The sequence below is a fragment of the Desmodus rotundus genome, chromosome 5 (assembly GCF_022682495.2).
Source record: "Desmodus rotundus isolate HL8 chromosome 5, HLdesRot8A.1, whole genome shotgun sequence".
Taxonomy (NCBI): Eukaryota; Metazoa; Chordata; class Mammalia; order Chiroptera; family Phyllostomidae; genus Desmodus; species Desmodus rotundus.
In genome coordinates this window covers 152,327,632-152,341,614 of record NC_071391.1, presented here as the reverse complement: position 1 = coordinate 152,341,614, position 13,983 = coordinate 152,327,632, and the positions used below count along the sequence as shown (strand labels likewise).

The 13,983-nt window shown below is 53.6% G+C and overlaps 2 protein-coding genes across 4 annotated transcripts; both read right to left on the bottom strand.

Annotated features, from left to right (window-relative positions):
- Positions 1-304: 304 nt before the first annotated feature.
- UCN (urocortin) lies at positions 305-2,109 on the bottom strand. Its single transcript, XM_024552570.4, has 2 exons — positions 1,104-2,109; positions 305-837 (listed from the first exon to the last, which is right to left on the bottom strand). The coding sequence occupies exon 2, from the start codon at positions 822-824 to the stop codon at positions 444-446; it is 381 nt and encodes a 126-aa protein (XP_024408338.2). The 5' UTR covers positions 825-837; positions 1,104-2,109; the 3' UTR covers positions 305-443.
- A 148-nt stretch (positions 2,110-2,257) lies between these two features.
- Positions 2,258-12,852, bottom strand: MPV17 (mitochondrial inner membrane protein MPV17). 3 transcript variants are annotated; one of them, XM_045189275.3, is made up of 9 exons: positions 12,775-12,849; positions 12,194-12,268; positions 12,039-12,083; positions 5,243-5,358; positions 4,953-5,045; positions 4,764-4,859; positions 4,494-4,526; positions 4,182-4,234; positions 2,258-2,970 (listed from the first exon to the last, which is right to left on the bottom strand). In XM_045189275.3, the coding sequence occupies exons 2-9, from the start codon at positions 12,261-12,263 to the stop codon at positions 2,901-2,903; spliced, it is 576 nt and encodes a 191-aa protein (XP_045045210.1). In that variant the 5' UTR covers positions 12,264-12,268; positions 12,775-12,849; the 3' UTR covers positions 2,258-2,900. The 3 variants fall into 3 exon arrangements, with proteins under 3 accessions (XP_045045210.1, XP_045045211.1, XP_045045212.1); XM_045189276.3 differs by lacking the exon at positions 4,182-4,234 and having other exon boundaries at positions 12,775-12,852; XM_045189277.3 differs by lacking the exon at positions 12,039-12,083.
- Between the last annotated feature and the right edge of the window lie 1,131 nt (positions 12,853-13,983).

Below are 13,983 nucleotides of genomic sequence, written 5' to 3'. Positions count from 1 at the left end.
CACCATCCCTCCCTTCTCTGGATCTGGAGCCAGCTGGGGGCGGGGACGGAAGTGGAATGAACCCCTGTTGGGAATCTCCTTGATACCAGGCACCGATTCCAAGCCCAGCGCCAAGGGCAAAGAGTAGGGGGCGGTGTGGAGGAATCCGGACTTGAGTTGGTGGGGGACATAGGGACGATGGGGACAAGGACCCTGGTTGAAAGCCGTTCTCCTGCGGCACTGGTTCCCTCCCGCCGTCCTGGGAGACCCACTTTCCCGCTGTGGAAAGTTCCCCACGCCCCCACAACAGAGTCCAAAGGCTCTTCAGCACTTTTATTAAAAGCTAGGGAGGGCTCAAAGGATTCCCGGGCCGCTCCAGCCCCGCGGGACTGGATCAGTGTCGGTTGAGCAGGTGCCAGCCCGGGGGTGGGGGTCGAGGTTTTGGGGGCCTCGGCCCCCGCAGGTCACTTGCCCACCGACTCGAATAGGATGCGGTTCTGCTCTGCGAGCTCCCTCTGGCTCTCAGTCCGCTCCAGCTTCAGCAGGTTCCGCATCAGGTGGAAGCTGAGGTCAATGGACAGTAGAGGGTCGTCCCGTCGCAGCCGCTCGCCTGAGGTCCCGGATCCCCAACCGCCCGTCCCAGGGCGGCGGGGAAAGCGCTCAGCCAACAGCAAGAGGAGCGCACAGGCTCCACCACCCTGGGTCCGAGTCCCGGGGCTCCAGCGCAGACTCGGATCCCGGACCCTGGCCGCAGCCTGCTCCGGGCTCCACTGGCTGCTCCCCGGGCGCAGCTGTGCCAGGAGCAGCAACGCCGCCAGCAGCGCCGTGCGTCCGGCCAGCCTCATGGTGCCACCGGCCCTGGACACACAGGGGAGCGCAGGGTTTGGTGCGCTGGGAGCAGTGGCAGTTGGCGCCGTTCCCCTCCCCGCGCACGTCCGGAGTCCCCGCCAGTCCTCTTTGGCTGCCACCCGTGCCCCCAACCTTCCCTGCAGCCCCAGCCGCTACCCAGTCCTGTGCCGCCCTTTCCTCTTCCCCTAGCAGCGACCCTCCCAACCGTCCAGTGGGTGAGCGGAGGGCCGAGTCCCGATGCGGAGGGAGCCGGGTGGGCGCTCAGAGCCACTCACCGGTTGCGAGAAGGGCGTCTGCACAGTCCTGGACGGAGCTCCGGTCAGTCCCCCGGGCCGGGCTGCGGGTGCCGGGGGAAACGCGGGATCTGCCCTGGGCGCCGCCAGCCTTATATAGCTCCTGGACAGCTCTGGCTGACGTCAGCCAGAGCGGCGCCGACTGTAGAGCGGTGACCGCCGGGCTTCGAACCAGTGGGGTGAGAGACCCCGAGGGGCGCGTCTCTGGGGCTTGTGCTGGACGAGACAGCAGACTCCAGGGAGCGAGGAGCAGGCTGGGGCGCAATGATCACTCTCGGAGCCGTGGGAGTCCTTCACTGCTCTGAACAGTCGGCCGGGACTGGAGCCGGTCGGCAGATCAGACGAGCCCGGACCGCTGGTCCTTTCCGGCACGGGAAAGGGAGGCCGGGTGGTGGGGCTGTTCCCCTGCGCGGACCCTGCCCCGTGCCTGCAGAGGGGCCCCGGCGCTGCAAGAAGGCCCCGCTGCCCAGCCCCAGCCCCAGCCCCACACCGAGGCCACCGGTGCTGTAAGCGGAGGCCGTCAGGACAGCGCAGCGGGCACACAGCCGTCACCAGAACACCCACCCAAGAGGCGGCTGAGGCAGGATGAGCCAGTCCGGGTTCTTGGTCTTATTCCAGCCCCAGGATCTAAATTCTAGGGCTGTCCGACTGGGGTACCAAAAAAGGGAGGGAGGTTGTGACCTCAGAGTGCTCTCAGACCACAAAAAGCTGACCCATCTGCTTCTGAGTTTGCCCCAAAGTGAGTTTAGCCAAGGTAATTTTCTCCTGCGAATCACAGCCTTTGACCTCTGGGTTAAGACCACTTGATAGAAAGGAAACATGGCGTTCTAGTCCATTTGAGGTTCTGTAACAAAAACAAACAAACAAACAAACAAACAAACACACCCCACAGACTGGGTGGCTTACAGACATTTATTTCTCACAGTTCTGGAGGCCGGAAAGTCCAAGATCATAGCGCCAGCGGATTCGGTGTCTGCTCAGTGGCTCATGAATGGCACTTTCTTGCTGTGTCCTCACATGACATCTTTCACAGTGATACTGATCCCATGAAGGCCCTGCCCTTGTGACCTAATCACCCCTAAAGGTCCCACCTCCTCACACTATCACCTTAAACCTTAGGTTTTTCACCACATGAATTTGGGGGTCGTACAAAAGTTCAACCTACAGGACGTGGGTTGAAGTTTCGGTTCTGCCACTAACCTGTAGAGGGGACATGCCACCTCACTTCTGTGGACCTCAGGGTCCTCATCTGTAAAAGAAGGTTAGGCTCGGTGGTCTCTAGGCTTCTTGCCATCTCTAGAGATTCTGGATCCCCAGTATTTTTCTGTTGAGTCTTACTCATTGCCCCTGCAAGCTCCAGATCACATTTTTCTATAACATAGTTAGGGAAGTACGGCACCCAGAGTTCGAGGGGGGTCCCCAAAGAACTGGAGCTACACTGGGGCTGGGGATGGTTAGAGAAGCAAATGCATCTATGAAGAGCGGGGGTAAACAGCATTTGCCAGGTTATGGGAGTAAGCTGAAGTTGCCAAGGTTATATGGTTCCACAAATATTCATGGAATGCCTGCTGTGTGGTGGGCATAAGACCATTATAAAGATTTTAGTGAATTCAAAAGAGTCAGTTCACACTTTAGAGTGAAGTGGGCCATTTCATAGGGCTGATCCCATTCTGAGCAGCAACCAAATGAAAATGGATGTGCCTGTTTTGAGGAGGTCGTCTGGCCATTCCAGAGTCAAGCTGCACTACTGTAAGGCAGAAGCCATGGAACGAGGCAAGCTTACAGCCGATGTGCCTTCCAGGACAGGTAGGAGTTCCAGATGACAGCAACACACTGGACAACAGCCAACCTAAGGGACAGGAATGGCATTGTGAAGAGGACGGGCAAGGAGAAAGCAAAGGGGGAGAGAGAGGGGAGTGTAATAGAAAAGGAAGGGTTGTCTCGGAGAACATCCAGATGTAGGTCTCCTTCCTCCAGCCCCCTGTGCAGGGACGTGCGGCTCAGGCCAGAGGATAGCCCGCTTGGGCTCTGGTGCTGTCGTCCCAGAGCTCTGTCTCCTGGGCACGAGCCCCAGAGTGAAATGCCCTCCGCAGTTCTCTGGCCTTGCTCGGCTCTTCCTCATGCCCCTGTCCAGGCTCCTTCTAAATACACGTATCGGTCCACCTTGTACCAGCTGAGATCTCATTTTCAAAAATGTACTGTCTGCCATGGAAAGTAATACGTTCCTCTCTATTTTACCTCGCTTTAGTTTCAAAGACTGTTGCAAGAACCCTAATGTTTAGAATTTGGTTCATAAGCCTATATTCCTTTTAGCTATGCTATTCATGTACATTATGACCATGTCCTTTCTGAAGAGTTTCCTATTTTTCCCCGTTCCCAAAGGCCCCTCACCTCCCATAATTTTAACTACTGACCTTGGATTCTACTACGTTTTTTATTGCAGTCTCATCAACTACCTTCATTATCGGGGCACAATAATATAGTCACAACCTGGTGCTCAGCAGCTTCAGAACTCGTCAAACCCTGTACTCGTCGCATTTTGAAGAGAAAAAAACGTCTCAGCACTCAGCGCTGGCTTGGGACTGGGCGCATTTGCTAGAACTCCTATGACTAACGACTCTACCCCACAAGAGAAAATCCTTCATCACCAGTCGCTTGCTTAGTACTTGCAGGTTTCAGCACTCCTCACGAGTTCTGGAACAAGTTAACAAGGAGCACCAAGGTACCACAGTACTTTGCAGTGGACTAGCCTGACCTGCACGGCTGTTTGGTCTACCTTTCTGTCTAGTGTAGGCTGCGGCGCCCAACACACTGCCCCTGCAGCAAGTGGGGAGAGCTCAGGTGAGCCAGAGCCAACGGCTGTGGAGCAGGATCCTCCCCAGGAAGATGAAAGCGGGTCAGTGGGCAGACACTCTGGCACAGGCTCTGTAGTGAGTAAGAGCTTCTGAGCAGGGCAGAGTGTTCCGGGGGGTGTCTAAAGTAGCTCAAGGCAGAGATGAGAATCACTTCATCTACAACTGTTAGTAAGGTGCTGAAGGGTAGGGTAGGGAACTGTCATACCTGTAATAAAGGGGAACCAGGTAGAAGTTGGCTAGCTGCACAGCAGGCCAGAGCTACAGGAGAGAGAAGGTAAATGTTGGGGGGCTGCCTCCATCACCCAAGCCCAGACTCACTGCCTTGCCTGTCTTCTTCCAACCTTGTAAACAAAATCAAGTTGAACAACTGGGGGAGCGCCTCCCTGAGTGTGCCGCCCACACTGGGAGTGAAGGAGTAATCCCAACTATGGGATTCCTAGGTCAGGAGGACCCCTAATCCCTGGTCACTCTGGACTCAAGGAAGAAGGCACCAGGCAGCGGAGGTGTCAGCTCTTACATAGTAGTTGGTGATGAGGGCATCAGGATAATCCTAAGGAGACAGAGAAGGGACAAATGAACACTCGCACTTCCGAGGAGCTCCCACCTCCCAGTCCTACTATCACACACAGACTTCTGTTGAAAGAACACATTCCTGCGCCACACCTCCCTCAGTCCCTCCCCTCCAGAGCCTGGGACTCCGACCCGTCTCACCCCCGTGAAGCCTGCCTCATTCCCCGGGCATGCCAGGTGGACAGCCCAAGATCTTCCCCAAACCTGCCCAGCTCACCCGCTGGAGTTTGGCCCAGTTTTCCTGGGCTGACAGTCCATTGAGTGCGCCTACCAGTGGGAGGAAACAGCCTAGAAAACACGGGGCGAAGCCCCCCTAGAGAAGAGAAATTAAAGTGCTGTGAGCACCTAAGCCTCACTCTCCCCCAAGGCAGCTCTCCCATCCCAGCTTCCTTTTCCTTCTGCTCACCTGATCCAACAACATCTTCTTCAGAGCATCCACCTTGGTGGTGCCAGGGATGAGCCGGTCCAGGACCCTGTACCAGCCTCCTACCACTGGGCCCTGAAAGCAAACCCCGGGGCGGGGAACAGAGATGTGGGAGGGGAGCAGGTGGGCTTTACATCACTGAGCTCCTTCCCCAACCATTAAACACCAAATCCAGGGCAAGCATACCCTCAGGCTGGCTTAGATGTGTGAGAGGCCAAGGGAATCGGACCACCGTCCAATCCTCCGGCAGCTCTGCTGCGGGCAGAACTTACCACAAAGCCACAGCCCAGGGAGGCCATGGTCAGGGTCCGACTGATCTGGTGTTTCCGCAGACCTCGCCTTTCCACCAGCTGCTGTGAGATAATGTCACCCAGGCCCATCAGGGACCCTGTGCAGGGTACAGGGTGTGGTCAGGACACCTCCCAGGAGGGGCTGCCACTCAGAGGAGGGAGAGGAGTCTGTTGACTGAATGAGGCTTTGGCACTCCTGGCCCAAGGGCTCAGTTCTGAGGCAAGTGGCCAGTCCCTTGCTGCTGCTTCAAAGCTCTCCTCTCCCAAGGGCAGTGCCACCTCACGTGCGTCTTGTTAGAAACTGGGATGAACAGCCATGAGCAGGCCAGGGCCCAAGAACTCTGCGTTGAGCAATCAAGGGAAGTCAGAGTCCGAACCTGAAGCTAGAGGAAGGAGAATCAGAGGTGCCAGGGGCTGAGAACCTCAGCGTGTCAGCACTGGAAAGGCCTTCCAGGTGACTCAGAGGTATGGAGACAGTGGTCCTAGTTTAGAGGCATGGAGCCCCACATAACCAGTGAGCGGCAGAGTCAAGGCAAAAAGCCCGTGGTTTGATTTCCTAGACAGTATTCTTTCCAGGATGCCACACCAGGTACAGGTCATGTGTGGAATGATCAAGAACCCTGTTCCCCCTGCCCCAGCCCGGGGCAAGACCCTGGCCAATGTCCTTCACCTTGCTCTTGGGGTCTCTAATTGTGGAGAACAGCAAGAATAACTTTTTCTAAAACATGAGTGTTCAAACGGTCCCAGTTAGGAAGATGAGCTGGTAAGAGTCCCCACATCGAGGAGTCAGGTAAACCTGCTTCCCCATTCAAGATCTCCAGCCGAGCTGGCAATGGCTAGTAGAGCCAGGCCTCCCCCCAGCCTTTGCACCACTTCCCCTCCCCTCAGTTGCAGGCACCCAGCTCTAAGCAGCCCTTGTCAGACACCCACACCCAGGAACCAAGGCCCAAATCGCCACTATTTACAGAGCCCTCGTCAGTTACGGTGGCGTGATGGTTTCCAGCAAATACACTCATATATAGGGCTGCTGGGGAGTGACCGTATGATCTCCAACTCACCTGTCCATCTCACTGAGTAATGAGAGTCCCCCTCCAGCTCTGTAGCCACCACTGTCACTGTGCCCTCAATTAGCACTGGGCAAACACATCCTCCAACCCCTTTCCTTGGCCCGGAGCTGGCTCTGACGTCCGTTCTGGCTGCACGCTCACTGCTCTTCCCCCGCAGCTCTGCACAGCCCTGCCCCTGGGCAGCCACATCCGAGGCAGCTGCACAAGGCGGAGAGCTAGAGCTGGGGCTGGAGCCGGGACACCTGTAGGTGACCTAGGCTGCTGGTCTCCGCTTCTGGCATGGCCAGCCAGGGAGCAACGCTGGGACCCCAGGTACACCCATCAAGGCAGCTCTGCCTCTCTTCTCCCTGAAACTGCCACAGCGGTGGAGGTTCTCCCCAGAGCACGGCTGGTCACAACCTCCCAGGGACAAGGGCAGAATCCTAGATATCTTTGTTCTTTCATCCCCAGCCACACTTAACTGAGCCCCTGGCAGGTGCTCAGAAAATAAACCAAGGAAAAATGTCAAATGCGCTGCCCCAAGCCACAGGACTACTCTGGGAAAGGGCATAAAGAACTCCACGTCTAGTCCTAAGTCCAGCCCAGCGGTCCACATGTCAGGTTCAAGGTATGAGGACCAGCAGAACTAGAGGCTTGCTCCCCCAGTTAACACTCAGCTCCCTATCCTCCTCCCTGACAACGTGGGGTCACCAGCTGCACTCCTGGGGGGAGGGGGGGAAACTGCTGTGGCCATGCACCAAGGGGAAACAGCCCTGAGAAGTCCCAGGAGGGTGGGACAGAAAGGCAGGCATTTGTTAAATGAAGACTAACAGTTTGACATTCTACTTTAGCAAGATGTTTATTTAAGTTTACCAAACAAAGGGCTCTCACAGCCCTGGCTGGTGTGGCTTGTTGGTTAGGCATTGTCCCCCCAAAACAAAAGGTCACTGGTTCCTGGTCATGGCACTTCCCAGGGCCCGGGTTGTGGGGTGAGACCTGGGTCGGTGTGCATATGAGAAGCAACCAATAGATGTTTCTCTTCCCCTCTCTCTAAAAATAAAATCTTTCTTTTAAAAAAGGGCTCTCACACATTTAATCCTCACAAAAGGTCCAGGAGGTAGGGGTCCCACCTCTATTTAATGTCTTTGAGAAAAGTGGGACTTTGTAAAGAGTGGAGCTTGGGCCTGAACCCAGGCCTTCCCTCAAAGAGGAACAGGAGGCCAGGGAACTCCCAAAATAGGCTGAAACTTGGGCTTGGTGGCCAGAGGGCGCCAAGAGGCTCCTGTGGCTGCAACTCACAGGGGATTCCTGCCTAAACCTGACCCAAAGCCCTGTGTATCAGAGGCACTTCTCTTTTACTCCCCAAAATGTGAGACCACCTCTGTTCCTTGTCACTCGTGGGGAGTGCAAGCAGCAATATTCCTGGGAAAGAAACAGTCACAAAAAGAGGTGTGTGTGTTCACTCTTCGTTCCTGCCAACTATCACACAACAAGCTAAAGGCAGAGCAGGAATGAAAAACGAAGTCCCAGCTTCTAGCCCCATTATCCTGGAAGCCTGCAGGCTTTGAGGAAGATAGGTTTCAGGCCCCCAACCACGCACACACATCAAGCCTGAGACACAGAGGGAAAGGGCACCAGCAGGAGGAGTCGATGGTGGGTAGCTCTGCAGCCATGCCAACTCTGTCCACTTCAGACAGAACAGGACCCAGAGGTTCCTCCTCTGCCCACAAATTATCAGGCCCCTGGGCCTCAGCAACTCCAGAGTGGCCTATGGCTTTGGTCCCAGCATAGAGCAAGGCCTGCAATTCTGGCAAGTGATTGTTTGAGCAGGAAAGGCTGACATTCAGATTCTTTACTGCGTCTTCCATGCCCCAGGTTCTGGGAGTCCTCCTAGGCATATTGGGTTGGTCTGGGTCTCCCAGTGCTCTGGCTCCCCTTTCCTGGGACTGTTTCCAGCAGTTGAGGCTGGAGGCCTATAGAGACATACTGCCTGAGACCTGATGGGGCAGGGTGAGGGGCCGCTGGGCAGTGATGCCCCAATGCCAGGCTGGGCGCAGAGCCCAGCAGTAGACGTTGGAGCAGGCGTGACATCATACCCCTGGGTAGGTGCCAGTTCTCATGCCGTCACTCACCACCAGAGTCAGCAGAGTGGGGGCGGGTTGGGCGAGAGCCTGCCTCTGAGCACAGATGTAATTAGGAACCGTCCCCCGCAACTTCCACATCCTCTTCCTAGGCACAGGTGGAAGTTTCCTACTTCCCCAATTTTGTTCTGTTCCTGGCTTTTGTGCGTGGAGTCTTAGATGCAAGAAGTGTTAATGGAAGAGAACAGGCTGAGAGGCAGAAGCTGGAATGAAGGGCAGAAAGCGTGTCCTTGAGTACAGGAAACCTGGGTTGTCAGGTATAGCTACAGGCATGGGGCCAGCGGTGCTGTTGACTCATTCCCCCCCCCCCCAAGTCTCCAACAACTTATAGCTGCCTGGCGTGGGGGCTTGGTCTGGCAGAGGAAACTGAGGCCCCACAGTGGAGGAGGAGAGTGTACCTTCTGGGACTGGTCTGAGTGTCCTCACCATTCCTGACCTGGACATATCCTGCCAGAAGGTGAGACAAAAAGGAGGGTCTGTAGCTTGTCAGGTGCCTGAGCCCAGCCCAGCTGCTTCTACACTCAGCATTCTGAGCCCCCAGTACTCTCAAGTGCAGGGCAGTGAATTGGCAAGTGCCCTAGGCTCCAATGCCAGCTCTACCACTGTCGATGTGAGATTCAGTGCACGTCATCCCCCTGCTCAGTGTCCTTCTCTGTAATATCGGGCTGGACTGAATGAGCCCTTACATCTGGTTTAATTCAGACTCCAGGGAAACCAGTGTCTGCAGAAGCTCAGCTGCTCCCACAGCAGGACCAAGGTGGCCTAAGAGGGATTGCGCTGGGCCCTGGGCCCACTGAAGACTGGACAGACCCTTGAGGGAGAAGGCTGACTCGAATTCTGCCAAACACATAGTCGACCTTCTCCAGGCTTTCCTGTTACTGACTCAGGCTTGGCCCCAACTGAGCGTACCAGACACTTCTTTTGAACCATCTCAGATCTTCTTGATTCACTTCTCTCTTACTCCAGCCACTAAAAGATTCTTGCCTCTGGTCTATGCCACAGCTGGGGCTGCCACATTGACGCTTTACTTGGAGACTATGCATGTGCAATCTCATAGCACGTGGGCATCAACATCCCATGTGGCAAACCTTTGACCAATGTGGGATGGCAGAAAACACTCTTCACCTGTGTAGTCCTAAGAGGCATTTCAAAGAGCTTCTCAGTCAGTTCTAAGGGACTGACTGAGGCAGGCAGGTTCCCTAAGCAGTGTCCACTTTACTAATGTAAACTTTACCTCTCTTCCTCCCATGGGAGTCCTTCCTCCCTTCCAAAATACCTAGAAGCTTCACGCTCTGCTTTTTTGGAGAACCAAGGCTAAGACAGTTGGCCATGTTCAGATTGTTTTGTATTGATTGATTTGGAGAGGGAGAGAGAGAAGTGACACATCTGTTGTTGTTTCACTTACTTATGCATTCATGGGTTGATTCCTGTATGTGCCCTGACTGGGGATCACACCTGCAACCTTGGCATCTTGGGACAATGCTCTAACCCACTGAGCGACCCGGCCAGGGCTCCCATTCAGATTTATGGCAAGTGAAACAAACACCTTTATAAAAAGAACAGCTTGCTGTGCCTGGTTTGCCAAAACTAACAGAACATTCTAGGCCAATCCCTGGAGCCTAACATTTTGAAATCTCTAAAGCCTTTTCACAGAGATGATCCCTACACTGACTCTGTGAGGTCATATAGTTAAACTCAAGTCCTGCAGGAGGACACTGAGGCTCAGAGGCTTGTTGACTTGTTCATGTGGCCACTACTAACTGATATGGCTCTGAGATTCAAACCTTGGTCTTCTTACTCCAAGTCTGAAATCTCTGTTCTCTTTTCCAGTGTGATGATCTACCCCATTACCTTTCGGATCTATTGTGCTGGGATCTAAAAATAGCTCAGTGAGCAATGTCCACCTCCTCCCTTTACTTTTAGTTTGACCCAAATTCACTGAGCATCAGGGAAGACAAAGTCTGAAAGGTTTGGAAAAGTCTGAGAAAAGGGCTTCCTAGCGGGTGCTTCAGGGCCAAGCTGAGCCGTCAGCACGGACTCAGGAAGCCTGCACGTGCAGAGCCACAGGGCCCGAGCACTGAGAGACCGCACCTCAGTTCAGCTGCGTATCTGATCTGCACTTGGGCTCCTGGGAGCTCCAACCCCTGCACCCGTCAGCTGCAGGTGCCGTGAGTAGGGAAACACAAGGACTATCCTTCCTTCCCCAGTCTTGATGGCCACGAGGGGGAACCTTCCTCCTGGCAGTTAGGAGCCCTGAGGGAATCTGAGGCTGGGCAAAGGGCCCAGGGTGTCAGTTCCCATCACAGCCACGCAGTCCAGCATGAGTCACCACACACATAGCCAGGTGAGTCATGCAGGCTGACGGACACTCAGAAGACAGGACACAGGGTGGCTGGGCACAGGAGACTGGAGAAGGGCCCAGGGAGGGGCAAAGGAGTCCACCTTTTGGCCAGTCACCCAACGAGGATTCCAGTGCTGATGCGGGGCTATTCCAGTGACAGGATCGCTGTTCCACCCTGGCTTTTAGTATGCTCACCCCTCCCAACAGTCTTCCTCTCAGAAAGCCCATGGTCCTCATGAGAATCCAGTTCTCTTCCTCTAAATATAGGTAAGACCCTATCATAACCCCATCATTCTTGCACAGCCCCAGTAGTCATACTCCTTATAATCCTCCCCCCATAAAACTTACTTGTCTCTGTGCCATCCCTTCTCACATCAGCTAATCTACAAAATGAAAACGGTAACAAATGCAGGTAAGTCACTGGGTTACCTTTGTGAGTTTGCTACTCAATCACTGGATTTGGAGTGAAATCCTTGATTAGTATAGTGTTTGGGGAAATATATGCAGAAACTAAAACCATAAGAAAAGCAAAAGAATGATATAAATAAAGCTCAGGAAAGTGGTTATCTCTTGAGGATATGAATTAGGGACAGGTGCACAAGGGATCTCAAAGTTGGGTACTCACACAGGAATATTCAGTTTTAATACTACTAAAACTGTACATATGTCTTTTTGTAAAGATTTTTCTTTATTTTTAGATAGCAGGGAAGGGAGGGAGAAAGAGAGGGAGAGAAACAGAGATGCAAGACAGAAACCGATTGGTTACCTCTCATAGGCACCCTGACTGGAGACCAAACACACAACCCAGGCATGTGCCCTGACCAGGAACAGAACCGGTGACCTTTTGCTTTGCCGGACAGCACCCAACCAACTGAGCCACACTGGTCAATGCATATGTCTTAATCATTCTTTTCTATGTTAGAATGTATTTCCCAATGAAAAATACTAAGAAAAATAACGTGGGGTGAGAATCCTGATTCCAGCACTTAGTAGGTATGTGATCTAATGGGGACTCAAGTAGTCCTAGCTCACAGACCTTTGTGGGGACCCTGTGAGACAATGGGTGTGAATGTGGTTTGCACACTATAAAATGTTAGAGGAACTATTCGTTATGATTAGCTTTCTAAGGTAAGGCCTCCTAGGGCAATACCTTTATCCTGAAGGGGTGACAACTCAGCTTCCTGAGGACTTTCTGATCCTAGGTTACAGCTAGGCCAGCTATGCATCTACCTTTCCTTAAGGGGACCCACCTTCCAAAACAGACTGAAGACAGCTTGGGGTGAGAGACGCCAGCTCTTCAAGGGGGATGAATAGAAGCAAAAAGTGAGGGAGGTGTGGTGGCGCAAGCTTCTGCCTTCCAAGTTAGCCTACTCTGGTCCCACTCAGGTCCTAGAGGGACACTCACCAGCTGTCAGGACCTGCACTTTCCACGGGTGAGCAGTCAGCGCCCGCTGGTATGCCCGCCAGAGTGCCATGCTTCCTGTCAAGCAAGAGGAGAGGGGTTCACCCCCACTACCCCTCCCCACAAGTAAAGAGACGGACTTTCCCTTGTGCCCACTCCCTGTCCCCCTCCTGCTTTCAGTCCGTCCGTCCTCTAGGGCCTCAAGAGGGATGCTTTCTGCACAGCTTCCTGTCACAGGGGTCGCCAGAGACAATCGGGTAAAAGAGGAAAACTGTGGATGATTATGGAATCCCGGTGGCAGCCACCCGCCAATCCACCCCAAGCCCTGAAGCTGGGCCACCTAGGGGGTTTGGTCCCGAAGAGGCGCTGTCGCGAAGGCGAGTTTGCTCTGGCTTGCACCCAGAGAGCCTGGTCGGTTCCCAGATTCAGACTCTTAGTTGGAACCAGCCCGCATTTTTCCTGAGTCCAACTCCACACCAGGAATAGAACCTGTCACTTCTGGGTCTGGAACTATCACACATGCTGTAGGATTCTGTGTCACGCGGAAATTTGAGCCGCTCACAAGCGGACCCGGAGATACTCACCTGGGAATAGGATCTGCCGCTCCCACGTGACCTGAGAGAGCGGAAGGACTTCCGCTGCTAGCCACGCCCCTTCCGCGTAGCTGGGGGGGGGGGCTTCCTCCGGCAGCCAGAAAAGGAATGGGAGTGGACTGACTCGTCACTAACACTCGTGGTGAGCGGCTCAGCTCCAGGGGAGCAACCCCTTTTCCAAGTTGACTAAGCCGGGCCTTGATTTGGGTCCCACCTGTCATTCTCCCCACTTTGGTCCAACCAGTCTCCTACCGCCCCTTTCCCCGCCGCTTCTCAGCCTGGATAGACCCTTGCAGTTCCCGCGCCCCGAAACCTGCCAAGATCCTGCCTTCTCAGTCTGAGACAGTTTGGAAACTAGAAGCCAGTTAAGTGTGTGCAGGTTACTGAATTGTCTCTAGGTTCTTCACTAGCCTCAATGGTGGGCTCCGGAGTGGGAGGAATTGGGTCTTGCTCGTATCTGTCGTTCTCATAGCAACTATTTCAGTGACTCAGGAAATTTAGGTACTGGCTTCCTAACTATCCAGTAGGGCAGCCTGTCACCACTAGACTTGAACTTAAGGTTCCTCCTCATCTGTGAAATAAGGGGATTGGACTATGTGTTTAACAAACTGGGCTCCAGTTTTACGGGTTTATTTTTGTGAGGGTGGGCATCACTACAGATTCCTCTTTACCTCAACATAAATATATATTTATAGTGGCTATAAATAAATATATACTTAGCCACTTTTAAACAAAGAGGCCCATAACTAAAAGTGTTTGTAAACCAATAGATTAGGTAATTTCCTAATTAACCTTTCCGCCTCTAACATCCTAAAATTCTGTGAATATAGTGCAACATCCTTGGCAGTGGAGTCGTCAGCCTGGCAGCCCTTAACCATCCAGAGCCCACACTTCAGGAGGCAGCTATATCTGACTCTTAAAGGCTGTCTACCTGGCTAACTCCATCCCCAGTTTACTAAGTTCTTGTATGCATAAGGCAGGGAGAGTCGTGTCAGATTCTGGACAGATTAAGGAAGCAGGAGAATATGATGTTACAAACCTTTACCTAAAGATCCAATGTGGAAGGTTGGGAAGTTGTATTCTGAAGGTAGACCGTCTAGGTTCGAATCCCAGCACCACTCTTTAGTTACACGACTTTATTCAGACTGCTTAACCGCTCAGATTCTTACCTTATCAAGTAAAATGGGGCAATACCTACCT

What these genes read in the sequence shown, in the direction of transcription:
- MPV17 (XM_045189275.3), bottom strand. Translation starts at nt 12,263, where the DNA reads ATGGCACTCTGGCGGGCATACCAGCGGGCGCTGACTGCTCACCCGTGG. An exon ending in AGTGCAGGTCCTGACAGCTG is followed by an intron (nt 12,084 to 12,193) that starts GTGAGTGTCCCT and finishes TCCCCCTTGAAG; the next exon opens with AGCTGGCGTCTCTCACCCCA. An exon ending in TCTTCAGTCTGTTTTGGAAG is followed by an intron (nt 5,359 to 12,038) that starts GTGGGTCCCCTT and finishes TACCCTGCACAG; the next exon opens with GGTCCCTGATGGGCCTGGGT.
- UCN (XM_024552570.4), bottom strand. Translation starts at nt 824, where the DNA reads ATGAGGCTGGCCGGACGCACGGCGCTGCTGGCGGCGTTGCTGCTCCTG.